Below are 24,368 nucleotides of genomic sequence, written 5' to 3'. Positions count from 1 at the left end.
TGGAAAGCAATATGGAGGTTCCTCAAAAAACTCAAAATAGAAATACCATTTGACCCTGGAATTCCACTCCTAGGAATTTAGCTGAAGAAACCAAGATCCCTGATTCAAAAAGACATGTGCACCCCTATGTTTATTGCAGCACTATTTAAATAGCCAAGATATAGATGCAACTTAAGTGTCCATCAGTAGATGAATGGATAAAAAAGATGTTGGAATATTTTTCAGATGTAAAAAAGAAAACAAATCCTACCATTTGCAACAACATGGATGGAGCTGGAGGATATTATGCTCAGTGAAATAAGCCAGAAAAAGAAAGACAAGTACCAAGTGATTTCACTCATTTGTGGAGTACAAAAAAGCAAAACTGAAGAACCAAAACAGCAGCAGACTCAGACTTCAAGAAGGGACTAGTGGTTACCAAAGAGAAGGGGCTGGGGAGGGAGGGAGAAGGGGATTAAGGGGCACTATAATTAGCATTCACAATATAGGTAGGTCACAGGGAAGGCAGTATAGCACGGAGAAGACAAGTAGTGGCTTTATAGCATCTTATTGTGCTGATGGAAAGTGATTGCAATGGGGGGGGACTTGATAATATGGATGAATGTTGAAACCACAATGTTGTTCATGTGAAATCTTCATAAATTTATGTATCATTGATACCTTAATTAAAAAAAAAAAAGAAGAAATACTGGCTGTGTTTAATTTCCAGTGTAGAATGTGGAAAAAATTCCCCTTCCTCCACCAGAACAAGAAAACTTCCTTCCATCTATATCCTTCTACCTCCCAACTCTGGGGCATGGTAGAACTAGGATCACCAGACTCTACTTTTCCTATCTCAATTTATTGAAAGCTGTTTTTGTTAAAAAATATTATATTCATTATGTCTTTGAGTTATCATCTCTTTAAAACATTGTTTCTTTTCTGTAAGGGCAGACAGGATTTCACTTTAATTTACTGCAGAAAACCTCCATGCAACAGTGGCCCAGTTCCAAATGAGATTGCCAATTAGACAAAGCAATCATTGCTGTCCTGGTATTGGTAATGGCCCTCACTTGAACCAACTTCCGTCTGGAAAAGGAGAACAATCTAATTTAGGGAAAGAAAAAAAGACAAATATTAGTGAGCACTGCATACTATGTACTAAGCAGTATGCCAGCTATTTTCCTTACTGTATCTCATTTATCCTTTCAACAACCTCAAGAAACTCAGGTAAGGTAAGCAATGTCCCTAGCATCATACAAGTTAGGACTAGATGTAGGACTGCCTAGAAGAACACCAAAGTCCATGATCTTTCTACTATTCAACACTATCCATGGAAACATCTGCCTAACTTTACAATATAAGCTAACATGAAAATAAAATGTGTTTTGTAGATGACTTTGTTACAATATAGAAATTTATAAAAGACGTGATTTCTTTTAAAGACTAAAATCCCTTAATTGCTTTAGCCTTCCTTCAGCTTTATGTGCCACGTTACTAATAACATTTTCGGTGCTCATCTGAGGCAGTAAATATGATATGTGATACAACAAGGAAAAGCAAAATATAGTATTTTGTGATAATAATGGTAAAGTCTCTGTCAGGAGATACTTTCTTCTTTCATTTTAGTGTTAGAAACCTGCTTTTATAAAGCAAGAGTCAAACCAAAGAGAAATGTATTCTCATTCCCAATGTGCTAGCAGAGAAAGTAAGTGAATAAGCCAATTAGGAGTGAGTCTCCACTGCTAACAGCAGCTCTACCAAACACGAACCAGTAAGGAGCAGAGCCTGGCCTATACCACAACAGAAAAAAAGGGAAGCCACGTAAGAGGAGTGAGCACTGCCATTGCTGGCATGGCTATAAAGTAGAGTCTACATATCTGGATGACATTTGCAACAAATTTGGCTACTTCAATTTGGATTTCCCTTGAACAAGCTACTGAAGTTGTGGTCAAGCTTACTATAAGAGGAAATATTTATCCTTTACCTGCATCATAATCAAAGATGGAAAATTACAGGTGAGGGAGAAGAGACCAGGAGTTGACGCCACTACTTCTTTCTTGTTTACTGACCTCTTAATAGACTTAATCTTTAAAAGCATGTGTGTTTTGAATCTTTAATCTAATTGCTCATCAAAGCTGATTAATGATTGTCTTATTCCTATAGCTAAACTCAGAGATCATTTTGAACAACATAAAACAAACAGAAGTGAAGCAGCTCTGGCTGAAGAGGTACTCGCTTCCCAAATGGCCTTCCCCTCAGATCCCACCCCAATGCATGTGTCCCCTAATACACCTGCCAGGAACTTAAGCATTTTACGGAACAAAGTTTGAAAATCACTGATTCAAACAAGGGAAGTGAAGAACAGTCTGAGCTAGCTCAAGAGCACATTTCAATGGGAAACTTTAAATTTCTTCAGTGACTGTGGTAAAACAGACTCTGAATTAAATTAAGGGTGAACAAACATGTGATTTATATTCAGCAAAACCAGTTACTCACCAGGTGATCCAGGAAGACATTTAACTCATCTTTTTTTTATTAAAGAATCATTGATATGCATTCTTATGATGATTTCAAATACATAACACAGTTCAACATTCACCCATATCAAATCCTCACCCCTCCATGGCAGTCACTGTATATCAATGTAGTAAGATGGTATAGTCATTAATTGCATTCTCCATGCTGTACTACTGTCCCCATGACCTACCTATATTGTAATTGTAAATTATAGAGCCCCTAATTCCCTTCGCCCTCGCTCCTCACCCACCCTCCCCAGCCCCTTCCCTTTGGTAACCTCTAGTCCCTTCTTGGAGTCTGTGAGTCTGCTGCTGTTTTGGTCCTTCAGTTTTGCTTTGTTATTATACTCCACAAATGAGTAAAATATTTGGTATTTGTCTTTCTCTGTCTGGCTTATTTCACTGAGCATCATACCCTCTAGCTATATCCACATTGTTGCAAATGGTAGGATTTCTTTTCTTTTTATGGCTGAATAATATTACATTGTCTGTATGCACCACATCTTCTTTATCCATTCATCTACTGATGGTCACTTAGATTGCTTCCATATCTTGGCTATTGTAAATATGTCTGAGATAAACAGAGTGGTGCATATGTCTTTTTGAATCAGGGATCTTGTTTTCTTCGGGTAAATTCCTAGGAGTGGAATTCCTGGGTCAAATGGTACTTCTATTTTTAGTTCTTGGAGGAACATCCATTTGCTTTCCACAATGGCTGAACGAATTTACATTCCCAACGGTGTAGGAGGGTTCCCCTTTCTCCACATCCACGCCAGCATTTGTTGCTTCTTGTCTTTTGGATAGTGGCCATCCTAACTGGTGTGAGGTGATATCTCATTATGGTTTTAATTTGCATTTCCTTGATGATTAGCGATGTGAGCAGCTTTTCATGTGCCTGTTCTTTGGAGAAGTGTCTGTTCAGGTCCTCCACCCATTTTTTTAATAGGGTTATTTGTTTTTTGGTTGTTGAGACATGTGAGCTTTCTACATTTTGGATGTTAACCCCTTATCAGATGCATCATTTATGAATATATTCTTCCATACGGTAGGATGTCTGTTTGTTCTGCTGATGTTGTCCTTTGCTGTACAGAGCTTTTTAGTTTGATAATAATTCCACTTGTTCATTTTTTATTTTGTTTCCCTTGCCTGAGGAGATGTGTTCAGGAAAAAGTTGCTCATGCTTACGTTCAAGAGATTTTTGCCTATGTTTTCTTCTATGAGTTTTATGGTTCCATGACTTACATTCATCTTTGATCTATTTCAAGATTACCTTTGTGTATTGAGGTAGACAATAATCCAGTTTCATTCTCTCACATGTAGTCATCCAATTTTTCCAATACCAGTTGTTGAAGAGGCTGTCTTTTCCCCATTGTATATCCATGGTTCCTTTGTCACATACTAATTGGCCATATATGTCTGGGTTTATATCTGGGTTCTCTATTCTGTTCCATTGACCTATGGGTCTGCTCTTATGCCAGTACCAAATTGTTTTGATTACTGTGGCTTTGTAGTAGAGCTTAAAGTCAGGGAACATAATCTCCCCAATTTTGTTCTTCCTTCTCAGGATTGCTTTGGCTATCAGGGTCTTTTGTGATTCTGTATGAATTTTAGAACTATTTGTACCAGTTCACTGAAGGATGCTGTTGGTATTTTGATTGGGATTGCATTGAATCTGTAAGCAGGATGGCCATTTTGACAATATTAATTCTTCCTATCCATGAACATGGGATAGATTTCCATTTATTGGTGTCTTCTTTCATTTCCCTCATGAGTGTCTTGTAGTTTTTACCTCCTTGGTTAGGTTTATTCCTAGATATTTTATTTTATTTGATGCAATTGTAAATGGAGTTGTTTTCCTGATTTCTCTTTCTGCTAATTCATTGTTAGTATATAGGTATGTAACAGATTTCTGTGTATTTTGTATCCTGCAACTTTGCTGAATTCAATTAACTTATCTGTTCTTGTTTTCACTCATCTGTAATATCTGAATCCACCTGCTCTCTCAAAGACTGATTCTAAAAATTAAAAAGCACAATAAATGTGGGTGAAGCCTAGAAAATATATGGAATTATTGTAAGGTATTACTGATGAGGACAGAATCTAATTGGAGAGAGGAACAAAGTTAACAGGTATCAGGTAGAAAAAACTGTCACTAAACCTATAAGGAATTAAGATTTCTTCCTAGAAAAAATTAGACATTTGCTCTCTGTAAATTATTCTCCCCTGCTGTAGAATAAGAACTCATAACCATAACTTCTTTTGGCCTGTATCTCATTATACACAATCAAATGATCTTTAATGAATATAAAAAGTTACATTCTGAGACAATTGTGTTCTCTCTCTACTGAAATTTTTATTGAATTTAGTTCTAATGAGAGTGGGTTGACAGTTTTTAAAAATGATGTCTAAAACTTCTAGACAAGTTTCTGACATCATACCAAAATGATTATCCCTAGGACTGGCACTGGCCTCCACTACCACTATCTTTCTTCCTATACTTAGTGGGTAGTTTAAATTCATCATAAAAGAAGAGCTCTTATCAGTAGGATACAAACATTTTTCAGGTGGCTTTTCAAAAGCGATGATAAAATTTCACCAACTAATTCACCTACACATTCTTTTTACCCACAGGAAAATAAACTCTAGGTCAGCATATAAAATCTTCCATAATCAGAAACTACCTGGTAGAGGCAGGGGGTAGAGAGCGATGGGTGAAAGGTCAAAAGGCACAAACTTCTGGTTAAAAGATAGATAAATCCTAGGGATGTAATGAACAGCACGGTCACTAGAGTTAACAGTACTGTATTCAATATTTGAAAGCCGCTATGAGAGTAGATCTTAAAAGTTCTCATCACAAGAAAAAAAAACCTGTAATATGTATCGTGATGGATGTAACTACACTTATTGTGGTTGCCATTTTTCAATATACATATATCAAATCATTTATGTTGTATACCTAAACTAGTACAATGTTTGTTTGTTTTTTCTTTTTTTGTAGATAATTATTTTTTATTGAAGGGTAGTTGACACACAGTATTACATTACATTAGTTTCAGGTGTACAACACAGTGATTCAACATTTATATACATGATAATTCTAGGTACCAGCTATCACCATACCAAGTTGTTACAATATTTTGACTATATTTCTTATGCTATACATTACATCCCGGTTACTTATTTATTTTACAATTGGAAGTGTGTACTTTTTTTTTTTTTTCGTGAGGGCATCTCTCATATTTATTGATCAAATGGTTGTTAACAACAATAAAATTCTGTATAGGGGAGTCAATGCTCAATGCACAATCATTAATCCACCCCAAGCCTAATTTTCGTCAGTCTCCAATCTTCTAAGGCATAACAATCAAGTTCTTACATGGAGAACAAATTCTTACATAGTGAATAAGTTACATGGTGAACAGTACAAGGGTAGTCATCACAGAAACTTTCGGTTTTGTTCATGCATTATGAACTATAAACAGTCAGTTCAAATATGAATACTCATTTGATTTTTATACTTGATTTATATGTGGATACCACATTTCTCTCTTTATTATTATTATTTTTAATAAAATGCTGAAGTGGTAGGTAGATACAAGATAAAGGTAGAAAACATAGTTTAGTGTTGTAAGAGAGCAAATGTAGATGATCAGGTGTGTGCCTGTAGACTATGTGTTAATCCAAGCTAGACAAGGGCAATAATACATCCACGTATGCAGAAGATTTCTCTCAGAACAGGGCGGGTGAGGTTCTAAGCCTCACCTCTGTTGATCCCCAGTTTCTCACCTGATGACCCCCCTGCAACTGTGCCTGTCTTAGGTTGTTCCTCCCTTGAGGAATCTTACCTGTCTCTGGCTAACCAGTCATCTTCCGGGGCCATACAGGGAAATGTAAAGTTGGTAAGTGAGAGAGAAGCCTTATTGTTTGAAATGGTTAGCTTTTTACTTCTTTGCATATTTATGCCCTGTAGCTTCTATGCCCAGCATTTGTCTTGAGGTATCTTTACCACTTGGAGGAGTTATGATACTCGGTAAATTTGATATGAGGCATGAATTCTATTTAAGGGTTGTAATTAGGAAGGAAGAAGAAAAGCTATAGAAGTAGCAGGCAGAAGAAAACATGGGAAGATTGATCATTTCTTTGACATATCTTCTTGTAGAGTAACTTCAGCATGTATAGGTTTTAAACTACTACTTAAATTGCGCACACACATTAACATAATAGGAGTATAGTTACATAACCAAAGCATATCTGTAATTACCAGCTATCTCCAGTGAAACCAAGAAAACCAGTTAGGCACCTTAGGCATTTGTGAAAACTTATCTATGATATGGTGGATATTGTCCAACTGAACTTGAACAGTCTGAGAGAAATTAGACAAATCAAAACAACCCATTCCTGGGGAATGTTCACATCCCATATGTTCTTTTAACAGTAAATAGTCTGTAGTGTAGTTGTAAGATTTTGGAGTGGCTAGTACAATGTTATATGTCAATTATATCCCAACAAAAAAATGTAAAAAACTAGAGTAGCTTGGATGGAAAGACAGGTTTACTTAGATGCACATGTTACTTTTTTTTAAACATCACCAAAGCAATTCGTGTTATGTTTTGATGCTATATTAGTGGAAGACTAGGGGAAAAAAAGCAAACTTTCCATGTATAAGGATTTTATTATGTATGTGGGGGACAAATTAAAGAGGAAGTTTATTTTAATGTCAATACCAAGTAAAAACTTGGTGATTTTACATCCTCCATTATTTTCTCTTTATTACTATTTCATTTGTCTGTTTTGTTTTTTCTTTAAAAAAATGTGCTGAAATAAAGGCATGTGATTCCATGGATATGTAATTGAAATCACTTAACTGGTGTCAGTTGCTGAAATTGTACCCAGACAATAGGTTGGAAAATACATTGTGTTATGTGTATTGAAACTGTAGTAGTATAATCAACATGTAACCCTCTAAATGCTCTGGTATGAAAGAAAAGGGGTTAGGTCCTTTTGCATATTTTCCATTTCTATTAAATGAATAAAATATGAAAAAACAAAATAAAAACACATGACATTCTTACAAATAATGTTCACTATTATTTTACAGAGTGAGAAAATAGAAAATGGGAGACATTGGGCATCTGTTTTTAGTTAGTAAGGGTATCAGATGATTGTAACCTAGAAGGTTCAAGATTATAAGGCCAGTGTGACAAAGAAATGGTCAGTAAGAATTTACCAATTTTCCATGCAACCGCTGGTATGGAATTGCCACTCTTACCATTCCATACCCAAGGCTCTGGCCATGATTGACCCAGTCAAAGAAACACCCATGGAAAGAATGATGCAGGGCTCAGAGGGCCCCCTCAAAGCTCCCAGGCAATTTTCCTACTGAGATAGCCCTTCCCTAAACTGTACACTAGAGATTCTCACGGTGATCATTTGTGACCCAAAAATGTTCCATTTCACCATTTAAGGTAGAAGTTCATCTCTTAATAACTGTCTCAGTGGTTTATACAGATAGCCACCAATTGTGTAGATACATCATTGTACTATCATAGGTCGTTAATATCCACATGTATCCAAATTATTCTTAAAAAAAGAAACTACCCATTACAAACTGAATATTTGTGTTCTCCCACCCACCCAAATTCACATATTGAAGCTCTACCCCTCCAGCATGCCTATATTTGGAGAGGGGCACATAAATCAGTAGTTAAGAATACATGTGGAATGAAATCTGGACTGGGGGCGGAAGATGGCGGCGTGAGTAGAGCAGCGGAAATCTCCTCCCAAAACAACATATATCTATGAAAATATAACAAAGACAACCCTTCCTAGAATAAAGACCAGAGGACACAGGACAATATCCAGACCACATCCACACCTGAGAGAACCCAGCGCCTCGCAAAGGGGGTAAGATACAAGCCCTGGCCCCGCGGGAGCCGAGCGCCCCTCCCCCCAGCTCCCGGCGGGAGAAGAGCAGGCAGAGCGGGAGGGAGACGGAGCCCAGGGCTGCCGAACACCCAGCCCCAGCCATCCGGGCCAGAGTGCAGGGCCCTCGATACTGGGAAAACAGGGCAGCAAGAACAGTGAGCAGGCACTGGAGGCTGGGCGACAGAGGGCATAAGAAAAGCGCGCGACCATTTTTTTTTTTTGCTTTTTTGCTGCTTTGTTTTGGCGAGCGCTGTTTGGAAGTCTTAAAGGGACAGGGACCCTAATATTAGGGAAACAGGGCAGAAAGACCGGTGAGCAGAGGCCTGAGGCTGGCACCGGAGAATAAAGAAAAACGAACGACCACCTTTTTTTTTTTAATTAAAAATTTTTTTTTTTTTTTTAATTAAAAAAATTTTTTTTCTTGTTTTTTTTTGTGGTCGTTGTTTTGTTTTGGCGGGTGCTTTTTGGAAGTCTTAAAGGGGCAGGGCGGGCCACTTAATCCAGAGGTAGGGAATCCGGGACCTCTGGGCACCCTAACCCCTGGGCTGCAGGGAGCAGGGAGGCCCCTTACGGAGATAAATAGCCTCCCAGCAGCTCCTGCTCCAACGCGACTCCACCATTTTGGAGTAGCTGCCCGAGCCAGGCCACGCCCACAGCAACAGCGGAGATTAACTCCATAGCAGCCGGGCAGGAAGCAGAAACCCTGTCTGCGCGCAGCTGCGCAGCACAAGCCACTAGAGGCCGCTGTTCTCCCAGGAGAGGAGGGCCACAAACCAACAAGAAAGGAAGTCCTTCCAGCCGTCACTCGTCCCAGTTCTGCAGACTATTCCTATCACCATGAAAAGGCAAAGCTACAGGCAGACAAAGATCACAGAGACAACACCAGAGAAGGAGACAGACCTAACCAGTCTTCCTGACAAAGAATTCAAAATAAGAATCATAAACATGCTGACAGAGATGCAGAGAAATACGCAAGAAAAATGGGATGAAGTCCGGAAAGAGATCACAGATGCCAGAAAGGAGATTACAGAAATGAAACAAACTCTGGAAGGGTTTATAAGCAGAATGGATAGAATGCAAGAGGCCATTGATGGAATTGAAATCAGAGAACAGGAACGCATGGAAGCTGACATAGAGAGAGACAAAAGGATCTCCAGGAATGAAACAATATTAAGAGAACTGTGTGACCAATCTAAAAGGAGAAATATCCGTATTATAGGGGTCCCAGAAGAAGAAGAGAGAGGCAAAGAGATGGAAAGTATCTTAGAAGAAATAATTGCTGAAAACTTCCCCACACTGGGGGAGGAAGTAATCAAACAGACCACGGAAATACACAGAACCCCCAACAGAAAGGATCCAAGAAGGGCAACACCAAGACACATAATAATTAAAATGGCAAAGATCAAGGACAAGGAAAGAGTGTTAAAGGCAGCTAGAGAGAAAAAGGTCACCTATAAAGGGAAACCCATCAGGCTAACGTCAGATTTCTCAACAGAAACCCTACAGGCCAGAAGAGAATGGCATGATATATTTAATACAATGAAACAGAAGGGCCTTGAACCAAGGATACTGTATCCAGCACGACTATCATTCAAATATGACGGTGGGATTAAACAATTCCCAGACAAACAAAAGCTGAGGGAATTTGCTTTCCACAAACCACCTCTACAGAACATCTTACAGGGACTGCTCTAGATGGGAGCACTCCTAGAAAGAGCACAGCACAAAACACCCAACATATGAAGAATGGAGGAGGAGGAACAAGAAGGGAGAGAAGAAAAGAATCTCCAGACAGTGTATATAACAGCTCAATAAGCGAGCTAAGTTAGGCAGTAAGATACTAAAGAGGCTAACCTTGAACCTTTGGTAACCACGAATTTAAAGCCTGCAATGGCAATAAGTACATATCTTTCAATAGTCACCCTAAATGTTAATGGGTTGAATGCATCAATCAAAAGACACAGAGTAACAGAATGGATAAAAAAGCAAGACCCATCTATATGCTGCTTACAAGAAACTCACCTCAAACCCAAAGACATGTACAGACTAAAAGTCAAGGAATGGAAAAAAATATTTCAGGCAAACAACAGCGAGAAGAAAGCAGGGGTTGCAGTACTAATATCAGACAAAATAGACTTCAAAACAAAGAAAGTAACAAGAGATAAAGAAGGACACTACATAATGATAAAGGGCTCAGTCAAACAAGAGGATATAACCATTCTAAATATATATGCACCCAACACAGGAGCACCAGCATATGTGAAACAAATACTAACAGAACTAAAGGGGGATATAGACTGCAATGCATTCATTCTAGGAGACTTCAACACACCACTCACCCCAAAGGATAGATCCACCGGGCAGAAAATAAGTAAGGACACGGAAGCACTGAACAACACAGTAGAGCAGATGGACCTAATAGACATCTATAGAACTCTACATCCAAAAGCAGCGGGATATACATTCTTCTCAAGTGCACATGGAACATTCTCCAGAATAGACCACATACTAGGCCACAAAAAGAGCCTCAGAAAATTCCAAAAGATTGAAATCCTACCAACCAACTTTTCAGACCACAAAGGCATAAAACTAGAAATAAACTGTACAAAGAAAGCAAAGAGGCTCACGAACACATGGAGGCTTAACAACACGCTCCTAAATAATCAATGGATCAATGACCAAATCAAAATGGAGATCCAGCAATATATGGAAACAAATGACAACAACAACACTAAGCCCCAACTTCTGTGGGACACAGCAAAAGCAGTCTTAAGAGGAAAGTATATAGCAATCCAAGCATATTTAAAAAAGGAAGAGCAATCCCAAATGAATGGTTTAATGTCACAATTATCGAAATTGGAAAAAGAAGAACAGATGAGGCCTAAGGTCAGCAGAAGGAGGGACATAATAAAGATCAGAGAAGAAATAAATAAAATTGAGAAGAATAAAACAATAGCAAAAATCAATGAAACCAAGAGCTGGTTCTTCGAGAAAATAAACAAAATAGATAAGCCTCTAGCCAGACTTATTAAGAAGAAAAGAGAGTCAACACAAATCAACAGTATCAGAAACGAGAAAGGAAAAATCACGACGGACCCCACAGAAATGCAAAGAATTATTGGAGAATACTATGAAAACCTATACGCTAACAAGCTGGGAAACCTAGGAGAAATGGACAACTTCCTAGAAAAATATAACCTTCCAAGATTGACCCAGGATGAAACAGAAAATCTAAACAGACCAATTACCAGCAACGAAATTGAAGAGGTAATCAAAAAACTACCAAAGAACAAAACCCCCGGGCCAGATGGATTTACCTCGGAATTTTATCAGACATACAGGGAAGACATAATACCCATTCTCCTTAAAGTCTTCCAAAAAATAGAGGAGGAGGGGATACTCCCAAACTCATTCTATGAAGCTAACATCACCCTAATACCAAAACCAGGCAAAGACCCCACCAAAAAAGAAAACTACAGACCAATATCCCTGATGAACGTAGATGCAAAAATACTCAACAAAATATTAGCAAACCGAATTCAAAAATACATCAAAAGGATCATACACCATGACCAAGTGGGATTCATCCCAGGGATGCAAGGATGGTACAACATTCGAAAGTCCATCAACATCATCCACCACATCAACAAAAAGAAAGACAAAAACCACATGATCATCTCCATAGATGCTGAAAAAGCATTTGACAAAGTTCAACATCCATTCATGTTAAAAACTCTCAGCAAAATGGGAATAGAGGGCAAGTACCTCAACATAATAAAGGCCATCTATGATAAACCCACAGCCAACATTATATTGAACAGCGAGAAGCTGAAAGCATTTCCTCTGAGATCGGAAACTAGACAGGGATGCCCACTCTCTCCACTGTTGTTCAACATAGTGCTGGAGGTCCTAGCCACGGCAATCAGACAGAATAAAGAAATACAAGGAATCCAGATTGGTAAAGAAGAAGTTAAACTGTCACTATTTGCAGATGACATGATACTGTACATAAAAAACCCTAAAGACTCCACCCCAAAACTACTAGAACTGATATCGGAATACAGCCAAGTTGCAGGATACAAAATCCACACACAGAAATCTGTGGCTTTCCTATATACTAACAATGAACCAACAGAGAGAGAAATCAGGAAAACAACTCCATTCACAATTGCATCAAAAAAAATAAAATACCTAGGAATAAACCTAACCAAAGAAGTGAAAGACTTATACTCTGAAAACTACAAGTCACTCTTAAGAGAAATTAAAGGGGACACTAACAGATGGAAACTCATCCCATGCTCGTGGCTAGGAAGAATTAATATCGTTAAAATGGCCATCCTGCCCAAAGCAATATACAGATTTGATGCAATCCCTATGAAACTACCAGCAACATTCTTCAATGAACTGGAACAAATAATTCAAAAATTCATATGGAAACACCAAAGACCCCGAATAGCCAAAGCAATCCTGAGAAAGAAGAATAAAGTAGGGGGGATCTCACTCCCCAACTTCAAGCTCTACTATAAAGCCATAGTAATCAAGACAATTTGGTACTGGCACAAGAGCAGAGCCACAGACCAATGGAATAGACTAGAGAATCCAGACATTAACCCAGACATATATGGTCAATTAATATTTGATAAAGGAGCCATGGACATACAATGGCGAAATGACAGTCTCTTCAACAGGTGGTGCTGGCAAAACTGGACAGCTACATGTAGGAGAATGAAACTGGACCATTGTCTAACCCCATATACAAAAGTAAACTCAAAATGGATCAAACACCTGAATGTAAGCCATGAAACCATTAAACTCCTGGAAGAAAACATAGGCGAAAACCTCTTAGACATAAACATGAGTGACCTCTTCTTGAACATATCTCCCTGGGCAAGGAAAACAACAGCAAAAATGAGTAAGTGGGACTATATTAAGCTGAAAAGCTTCTGTACAGCAAAAGACACCATCAATAGAACAAGAAGGATCCCTACAGTATGGGAGAATATATTTGAAAATGACACATCCGATAAAGGCTTGACGTCCAGAATATATAAGGAGCTCACACGCCTCAACAAACAAAAAACAAATAACCCAATTAAAAAATGGGCAGAGGAACTGAACAGACAGTTCTCCAAAAAAGAAATACAGATGGCCAACAGACACATGAAAAGATGCTCCACATCGCTAATTATCAGAGAAATGCAAATTAAAACTACAATGAGGTATCACCTCACACCAGTAAGGATGGCTGCCATCCAAAAGACAAACAACAACAAATGTTGGCGAGGCTGTGGAGAAAGGGGAACCCTCCTACACTGCTGGTGGGAATGTAAGTTAGTTCAACCATTGTGGAAAGCAGTATGGAGGTACATCAAAATGCTCAAAACAGACTTACCATTTGACCCAGGAATTGCACTCCTAGGAATTTACCCTAAGAATGCAGCAATCAAGTTTGAGAAAGACAGATGCACCCCTATGTTTATTGCAGCACTATTTACAATAGCCAAGAATTGGAAGCAACCTAAATGTCCATCAATAGATGAATGGATAAAGAAGATGTGGTACATATACACAATGGAATACTACTCAGCTATAAGAAAAGGGCAAATCCAATCATTTGCAGCAACATGGATGGAGCTGGAGGGTATTATGCTCAGTGAAACAAGCCAAGCGGAGAAAGAGAAATACCAAATGATTTCACTTATCTGTGGAATATAAGAACAAAGGAAAAACTGAAGGAACAAAACAGCAGCAGAATCACAGAACTCAAGAATGGACTAACAGGTACCAAAGGGAAAGGGACTGGGGAGGATGGGTGGGTAGGGAGGGATAAGGGGGAGAGAAGTAGGGGGGTATTAAGATTAACATGCATGGGGGGGTAGGAGAAAAGGGAGGGCTGTACAACACAGAGAAGGCAAGTAGTGATTCTACAACATTTTGCTATGCTGATGGACAGTGACTGTAAAGGGGTTTATAGGGGAGACCTGGTATAGGGGAGAGCCTAGTAAACATAATATTCGTCATGTAAGTGTAGATTAGTGATAGCAAAAAAAAAAAAAAAAAGGCAGCTCCTGTGTGGTAACCTCCAACGAGTTCTACACAAGGGTATAAAGGGCATATAAAAGTGTAGGCAAAGGGTCTGTTTGTGTTTATACAGAGGATCAAAGCCTAATTGGGCTACCCCGAAAATGAACTAAGATACGATATGAAAAAGAACTTCCAACATCTGCACCCTCTGGAAGACTCATGCCAGAAGATGATCATCAAAAAACCCCAACAAAGATCCACGCACTGCTACAGCTGTAGATGCACTCATCCCACCAGTTCCTGGACCTGCCATGGGAATGAGAAAGGAGATATCTAAGCTGGCCTGTGCATACAGTAAAACAACAAAATTGGACTGGATCTATACTGTTGGAACTCAACCAAGAATTTGGAGAAGTGCAAATTGTAGCGCTCCAAAGTCTTACAACTACAAACTATTTATTGTTAAAAGAACATATGGCATATGAACAGTCCCCAGGAATGGGTTGTTTTAATTTGTCTGATTTCCCTCAGACTGTTCAAGTTCAGTTGGACAATATCCACCATATCATAGATAAGTTTTCACAAATGCCTAAGGTGCCTAACTGGTTTTCTTGGTTTCACTGCAGATGGCTGGTAATTACAGATATGCTTTGGTTATGTAACTATACTCCTATTATGTTAATGTGTGTGTGCAATTTAAGTAGTAGCTTAAAACCTATACATGCTGAAGTTACTCTACAAGAAGATATATCAAAGAAATAATCAATCTTCCCATGTTTTCTTCCGCCTGCTACTTCTATAGCTTTTCTTCTTCCTTCCTAATTACAACCCTTAAATAGAATTCGTGCCTCATATCAAATTTACCGAGTATCATAATTCTTCCAAGTGGTAAAGATACCTCAAGACAAATGCTGGGCATAGAAGCCACAGGGCATAAATATGCAAAGAAGTAAAAAGCTAACTTTTTCAAACAATAAGGCTTCTCTCTCACTTACCAACTTCACATTTCCCTGTATGGCCCCGGAAGATGACTGGTTAGCCAGAGACGGGTAAGATTCCTCAAGGGAGGAACAACCTAAGACAGGCACAGTCGCAGGGGGGCCATCAGGTGAGAAATTGGGGATCAACAGAGGTGAGGCTTAGAACCTCACCCCCCCGTTCTGAGAGAAATCTTCTGCATACGTGGATGTTTTATTGCCCTGGTCTAGCTTGGATTAACACATAGTCTACAGGCACACACCTGATCATCTACATGTGCTCTCTTACAACACTAAACTATGTTTTCTACCTTTATCTTGTATCTACCTACCACTTCAGCATTTTATTAAAAATAATAATAATAAAGAGAGAAATGTGGTATCCACATATAAATCAAGTATAAAAACCAAATGAGTATTCATATTTGAACTGACTGTTTATAGTTCATAATGCATGAGCAAAACCGAAAGTTTCTGTGATGACTGCCCTTGTACTGTTCACTATGTAACTTATTCATTATGTAAGAATTTGTTCTCCATGTAAGAACTTGTTTGTTATGCCTCAGAAGATTGGAGACTGACAAAAATTAGGCTTGGGGTGGAATAATGATTGTGCATTGAGCATTGACTCCCCTATACAGAATTTTATTGTCGTTAACAACCATTTGATCAATAAATATGAGAGATGCCCTCACAAAAAAAAAAAAAAAAAAAAATGACAGACTTCCAATGGTAAAATAAATTAGTAACCGGGATGTAATGTATAGCATAAGGAATATAGTCAAGATATTGTAACAGCCTGGTAGGGTGATAGCTGGAACCTAGAATTATGTATATAAATGTTCTCCCACTGTGTTGTACACTTGAAACTCATGTAATGTAATACTGTGTGTCAACTACCCTTCAATAAAAAATAATTATTAAAAAAAAAAAAAAAAAAAAAAAAAAGAATACATGTGGTAATTAGGGAGGGCCATGCCCTGATGTGACAGGATTAGTATCCTTATAAGAAGAAACCCAGAGAGCTCTCTCTCTCCACCTTCCTTCCCTTCCCTTCCCTGACCCCCATGCTCGGCGGAAAGGCTGTTTGAGCAGAGAGAAGCGGACATCTGCAGCCCAGGGATCCAAAGACGAGTTCTCACCCAACACCAACCCTGCTGACACTTTGAACTTGCAGAACTATGAGAAAATAAATTTCTGTTATTTAAACCACCCAGTCTGTGCTACTTTGTTACAGCAGCATGAAAAGACTAAAACACTATGTCTAGTACTAAATGCTCCTTACTACCTTTCATTTTCAGCAAATGTACACTGAATTCTACCACGAGTAACATTTCATCGAACATACAAGGAAATCAGATTGATAAAAAGTGCTTGTTATGAAGTATTATTTGCAATCATTTGCAGTCAAGATGCCTTGTAAAAATCAAGCTTACCCTTGAAGAGTGATGTACTCTTGGGAGCTTTCAGCCCAACAGCCACTCAGCATTGCAGCAAAGTAACTAGATCTGGCACTTAAAATAGCTCTAAAGGGAAAAGGGGGAAAAAAACAAAGGTAAACATTTATGTACTATGCAAAATGTTATTCTTTATGATACTCTTCATCTTTACCTCTTAAAACATAACAATCTATTTGTCTTATTTGTATTCACTGAAAGTATTATTATAATAAAAATTATAAGCCTATTTTATACCTAAGTATTTGGTTACTTGATTAAATAAAACATTCATTCTAATGCCCTATTTATCTTTTAAATTTTGTCTCTTGAATGTTCTTTAATTTCCAAAACTGAAACTATTTTCTTGAATAAGAGAGTAATAAATCATTTACAAATGAAGAAATTAGCGCCAAAAGATGTTACTTAAAATCTTGAGGGAATATCTAAAAGTCAGAACTCAGCCTGTTTATGCTCAAGAACAGCTATATCTTAGGTTTGGGAAATGAAAAATATTTCCTTTTGAATTCCCACTCTGTCTTATCAGATAAAATGTCAATTTATTCATTCATTAATTCAACAACTATCTATTAACTTCTATTCTGTGCTCGGTACTAATCTAGGTGCTGGGAATACAGCAGTAGATGGGATAGAAAGACCAATGTCATATTCTGGTGGAGGATAGGATGCAAGAGTGGAGAGGGAGAGGGAGAAGAGAAAGACACTTCTGGCAATGGCTTACTTACACAAAGGGACCAACCTCCCTGCTGAAAATAGCTAGGAAGGATGGGATATATTTTGTTAAAGAAAGAAAGTGTGATTTGAAGGCATCAAAAAGCTACCATGGCGGCAGCTTTTGAAACAAGTTATAAGAGAGAAAACAAAAGAGGTAATCCAAGTATTTGAGGTAACTTTTTCCATTGAGGCAATTGCCAAATCTGAAAGCAAAAGCAATGATTGAGAGGCTAAGAAGCTGAGCACAGAAGCTTCTGGCAATATTCACAAGTTTGGAGGTACACAAATTGGAATATGGGTCCACCAAAGAGAGGAGGCTTTGGTAGATTCCCATGATTTCAGTTGGACTCTGAAGGACTACATGTTAGGAAGAACAATGGATGGGAAATAGATAAGCCCTTATTAGAACTTAAGTCCAGCTTTGAATCAGCGCATGTCCTGACTGGACTAAAGAGATCTGCATCTAGCCCAGGTGATGGCCAAAAGCAAAAGGAAACCATCTCCAATAAAATAACATTACCAAGAGTGTAAAATTATTTCTATAAATTTTCAGTATATTGTCCAATAATTACCCAAAGATAATCAGGCATATATATATAAAGGAAAAGAATTTCATTTATACTAGTATCAAAAGATGTCAAATACATAGGAACAAATATTTTTAAAAAGTGCAAGACCTTTACATTAAAAGCTGTAAAACACTGTTGAGATAAATTTAAAAAAAGCTAAGAGGCAGCTGAACTGTGCTCATGGATTTGAAGATCCAAAATGGTTAACACATCCACTCTGCCTAAATTAATGTCTAGATTCAACTCAGTCTTGATCATGTTTTTCAGTGGTAACTGATAAGTTGATTTTAAAAGGTATGTGGAAATGCAAAGGACCCACAACAGCCAAACCACCAATAAACAGGAGGAAGTTGGAAGACATGATTTCAAAACTTACTATAAAGTGATAGTGATCAAGATAATGTAATTTTTATGTAAGGACAAATATACAGACTACTGAAACAGCACTCAAAGTCCAAAAATAGACTCACATATGTATTTCAACAAAGGTGTTGAGGTAATTCAATGGGAAAAGACAGTCTTATCACAACAAAAGGTATTGGAACTGGAGGTTAAATGGAAAGAAATGAACCTCAATAGGTAACTTCAAACCATATAGAAAAAAGATCAACTCAAAATGGACCAAAACCTAAATAAAACAGCTAATATTATAATATTATAAAACCTCTAGAAAGAAACATGAAAATCTTTGTGACTTTGGCGTAGGCAAAGATTTTTATGACACAAAAAGGATGAACCAGTTTTTAAAAAAACAAAAATTCAAAAATTAACAAATTCAGTAGAGTTACTTTAAAGAAAATGGAAAGACAAATAAAATGTTGGAAGAAAATATTTACCAAACATGTATCTGCCAAAATAACCTGAATCCAGAATATATAACTATTATAACTCAATGTAAGAACATAACTGAACTAAAAAAAATGAGCACAAAAAAATTACCAGGTAAGAGCCAAATTGACAGAATTTGTTTTACTTCAAAACCAAAGTTTATAGCTAGTTCACATCAAGTTTTGAGCATTAGACTAGAAAAAGCTATGGTCAGAATAGCATATGACCCATTTTAAGAGGGAAAAAAGGTATGTCTGTTTGTCAATAGTTTACTTACATTAAAATTTGTACCAAATCATTCTCTTTAAGAGTTCTTTTTCAAAAATGGGTAAAAGATTTGAATAGAAACATCAAAAGATATGCAAATGGCCAATAAGCTCAAAATGATACTCAACATTACTAATAATCAAGGGAATGCAAATTAAAAACCACAGTGTGATAACACTACACATCTACTTAGAGTATCAAAAATTAAAAAGACTTGACAACATCCAATGGTGGTAAAGATGTGGAACAACTGGAATTCTTCATAGAATGCAGGTGGGAGTGTGAAATGGCACATCTTTGCAGAAATATTTGTCAATTTCATAAAAAGTCAATATGCATTTACCATATGACTGAGCAATTCCATTCCTAGGTATTTGCCAAAGAGAAATGAAAACATATATTCGCACAAAGACTTGCATACAAATGTTTGTGCTAGCTTTAATAATAATAGCTACACACTGGAAACAAACAAATGTCCATTAACAGGAGAATGGATAAACAAATTGTGGAAAATCCATAAAATGCAATACTACTCAGCAATAAAATTAAATGAAATACTGATATACATAATATCCAAGGATAGCACTCAGAAACATGCTGAGCAAACGAAGTCAGGCACAACAATATATCTGAGTTCCTTATATGAAATTCTAAGGACAGGTAAACAACCTATAATTTGGAAAACACAATAAGAAAGCAAACAAACCAATTAAAAAATAGGCAAAAGATATGAACAGAAAACTCACCAAAGAAAATACATAGACAGCAAATAAGCATAGGAACCGCAGTTTTCTGGGGCTAGTGAGAGGGACGGTACTGATGGCAATAGGGCACAAGGCAACTTTCTAGGTGATGAAAATTTTCTCTATTTTGATTATGGTGGGAGTTACACAGGTTTATACATTAGCCAAAACCTATCCAATTGGACTTTTAATTGTGTGAATTGGATTGCATATGAATTCTAACTCAATAAATTTAACTATTAAAAAAGGATGAAAATAAAACCTACTTTATAAAGAAAATAATAGGCCAAGATGACTGCCCCAGAGAATTTAAAAAATAGTTAAGATGTAAAATCAATTTTACTCAAATAAATTAAGTAGGAAAAGAAGAATAAATACTTTGCAACTCATTTTATGAAGTCAACATAACCTTGAGACCCAAACCTGACAGGAATACTTAAAAAAAGGGGAAAATCATAGGCCAACTTCTCTTATGAATATTGATGCAAATATCTAAAACAAAATTAGCAAACTGAACCCAGCAATAAATACAATGAATAAAACATCATAACCAAGTTAAAATTATTCCAAGAAAGCAAGCTTCCTTTAACATTTCAAAATCAAGCAATATAATTTAGCTCACCAAAAAAAAGGAGAGGAGGAGAAAAAGATGGTGGAGTAGGAAGGCAAGGTGGGAACCTACTCCCAAAAACACAGGAAAGGAGAAAATACAGCAAATACAACTAAATCTGAAAATGACCTAAAGATTGCAGAATGGACCACCTACACCAGGGGAAGAGAAAAGATCACAGAAAAGGGTAAAGTGGCAGAGCTGCAGTCAAGTGGGACCCAAGCCCTCCCTCCAACCCCAGCCCACAGGTGAGAGAAAGAGAAATGGAGCAGGGAGGGGATAGGAGCCCAGAAACACTACACACCTGGCCCTGGAGATCTGCTCTGGAAGCACGAGCCCACATTACACTGGGCTCTGGTGATTAGTGGGGCTGGACGGTAGCTGGAACACTCTGGGAGGCTGAGACTCCAGCTGCTTGTGGAGCACAGGCATACACCACAAGTCCTGAGACCCAAAGCATAGGCAGCAGTTTGAAAAACTTGCCAGCAGTAGGACAGGTGCCAGAGGGGTGAAGGTTCAGTGGAGCTCTATCCTCAAGAGAAAGGGCAGGTAGACAATACCTCTCCAGCCCTCCCTCACCCAAAAGGTCAGGAACTCTTGAGAACCCCATTTGTTCCATCCCCCTCACTGGCAACACAGTCCTGGGACTCCTCCCTGTGAACACTAATGGCAAACCAACCTACTTGGCCCAGCATTAGCATCAGACTTTGCTGCCTGGCAGGTAGAGGGAGACTCTTCCAGCTTTATTAGCCCCATTTCTGCCCAAGCAGGGAGGTGCCTGCAGGAGCCACCCCAAGAGCTGCTTCCTCCCCTTGGATGTCCAAGCCCAGTGCTTCACATCTGGTCCTGCCTCAGAGCCACACACTGGCCCACCAGCCCACAGCATTAACCCTGTTGCCCTGATATCACTGCAGGGCAGGCAGAGGGTGGCCCCACCCACAGTGATCCAAGCAGAGGCCTTTGCTTGGATCAAAAAGGCGGCTAAAGCAAACTGCCAGTGCTGCAGACTCAGACCATTACCAACAGACACACAAAAAGATGGCCCCACCCACTGCATCCCAACAACAGCTGGGGATCCCACAAAGTAAAACCAGGTACTGGAGAGTAGAGTCTTGAGCTTCTGGGCACCATAAGATGCCTCCTTCATAAATCTATTATTCTACAGGCCAGGAAGTATAGCAGATCAATCTAATACAAAGGAAGAAAAAGAAACACTGACAAAATGAGGAGGCAGAGGAGTATGTTCCAAACAAAACTACAGGGCTAGACAGCAGAAAGAGGGCTAAGTGAAATAGAGATCACCAATTTTCTTGATAAAGATTTAAAAATAAAAGTCATAAACATGATCACTGATTCACAGAAAAATATTGAGGATCTCAGGGAGTACTTCAACAAAGAGAAGAGCTAAAAAAGAGCCTAACTGAAATGAAACATGCAAGGAGGGATTTAAGAGCAGGTTACTGCAAGTAGAGCAGACAGCCAGTGAGACGGAAATTAGAGAACAGGAACACAATGAAGCTGAGAAACAGAGAGACAAAAGAATCTCTAGGAATGAAAGAATGTTAAGAGAGCCATGTGAATAATCCAAATGGAACAACAGTCACATAATAGGGGCACCAGAAGGAGAAGAGAAAGACAAAGTGATAGTCTCTGAGGAAATTACTGTTGAAAACCTCCCTAGTGTGGGGAAGGAAATAGACATTCAGGTCATGGAAGTACAGAGAGCCTCTAACAAAAAGAATGCCAGGAAGATAACACCAAGACATATAATAATTAAAATGGCAGAGATCAAAGATAAGAAGGGGGTACTGAAAGCAGCCAGAGAGAGAAAAATGATACTTACATGGAAACTCCATCAGGCTATCAGCAGACTTTTCAGCAAACTTCACGGGCCAGAAGGGAGTGGTATGATATATTAAATGTACTGAAACAGAAGGACCTCCAACCAAGAATCCTCTAACCAGCAAGATTATCATTTAAATATGAAACAGAGATTAAATAATTTCCAGATAAACAAAAGTTGAAGGATTTCACCACATTAAGCCAGCCTTACAGGACATGTTAAAGGGAATGCTATAGATGGAAATGTCCCTAAGGCTAAATAGCTTTCACCAATGAAAATAAACCCACAGTAAACACAGTAGACCAATTAATTACCAAGCAAGTACAAAATTAAAACAAAACAAAAGAAGCAAAACCAACTATACACAAAATCAGTCAAGGGATAAACAAAAAGTACAGATTATGAGATCTAGTACATAAAGTTTGGAGGAGGAAGAAGAATGAAAAAAAAAAGTACCTTAAAACTGTGTTTAAAATAGAGTAATCAGCAAGTTAATATAGATTGTTACATAGTACGGAATCTATCCTAGAACCTGTGGTAATCACAAAACTGAAGCCTACAACAGATACACAAAAAATTTTAAAAGAGAAATCTAATCACAACACTGCAGAAAACCATTAAATGACAAGAAAAAAGTATAAGAGAGGGAGAAAGGATCAGAGAGTAATTACAAAAACAATGAGAAAATAATTAACAAAATGGCAATAAGTACATACATATCAATAACTACCTAAAATGTAAATGTACTAAATGTACCAATCAAAAGACAGAGAGTGGCAGAGTGGATAAGAAACAAGACCCATTTATATGCTACCTTCACGAGACTCATTTTAGACACAAAAACGTACACAGACTAAAAGTGAACAGGTGGAAAAAAGATATTTCAAGCAAATAATATGAAGAAAAAAGCAAGAATAGAGTACTTATATCAGACAAAATAGATTTCAAAACAAAGAAAATAAGAGACAAAGAAGGACATTACATACTGATAATGGGTCAGTCCAATAAAACGATATAACCATTATAAATATCTATGCACCCAACATACAACCTAAATAGGTAAAACAAATACTAACAGAATTAAAATGGGAAAAAGATTGAAACACATTCATTTTAGGATTCTTTAACACACCACTCACATTAATAGATCAACCAACACAAAATAAATAAGGAAACAGAGGCACTAAACAATACTTTAGATCAGATGGACTTGAGATATTGACAGAACATTCCACTCAAAAGCAGCAGGATACACATTTTTCTCAAGTGTACATGGAACGTTATATAGAACACATCACATACTAGGCCACAAAAAGAGCATTAATAAATTCAAAAAGATTGAAATGTTGTCAAGCACCTTCTCAGACCACAATGGTATGGAACTAGAAATACATCACATGAAGAAATAAAAAATCCCACAAACTCATGGTGGCTAAACAACATGCTTCTAAATAATCAATGTAACAATGAACAAGCCCCCACAAAATCAAGCAATTCTTGCAGACAAATGAAAAAAATTCAATAGCCCAAAACCTGTGGGACACTGTGAAGGCAGTTCTAAGAGGGAAGTACACAGCAATACAGGCCTACCTTAAGAAACAAGAACAATATCAAATAAACAGCCTAAACTCATGTTAAAGAAACTAGAAAAAGAAGAGCAAATGAAACGCAAAGTTAATAGAGGGATATAATAAAGATCAGAGCAGAAATAAATAAAATCAAGAAGATACAGAATTTTATTGTTGTTAACAACCATTTGATCAATAAATATGAGAGATGCCCTCACACACACACACAAAAAAAGTATACACTTCCAATGGTAAAATAATAAGTAACCGGGATGTAATGAATATAGTCAAGATATTGTAACAGCTTGGTACGGTGATAGCTGGTACCTAGAATTGTCATGTATA

At 37.8% G+C, this 24,368-nt stretch overlaps 1 protein-coding gene across 5 annotated transcripts in view; it reads right to left on the bottom strand.

The window, feature by feature from the left end:
* BTBD8 (BTB domain containing 8) overlaps positions 1 to 24,368 on the bottom strand; it is a 110,795-nt gene that overhangs the window by 39,705 nt on the left and 46,722 nt on the right. For all 5 annotated transcript variants that reach the window (XM_036906560.2, XM_036906561.2, XM_036906562.2 and 2 more), the window contains one exon: positions 16,861 to 16,950. In XM_036906560.2, the coding sequence (XP_036762455.2) occupies positions 16,861 to 16,950 (90 nt within the window). The remainder of the gene's footprint in view (positions 1 to 16,860; positions 16,951 to 24,368) is intronic.

The sequence above is a fragment of the Manis pentadactyla genome, chromosome 4 (genome assembly GCF_030020395.1).
Source record: "Manis pentadactyla isolate mManPen7 chromosome 4, mManPen7.hap1, whole genome shotgun sequence".
Taxonomy (NCBI): domain Eukaryota; kingdom Metazoa; phylum Chordata; class Mammalia; order Pholidota; family Manidae; genus Manis; species Manis pentadactyla.
Note: the sequence above shows the minus strand (reverse complement) of the source record. Positions and strands in the feature narration are given on the sequence as shown.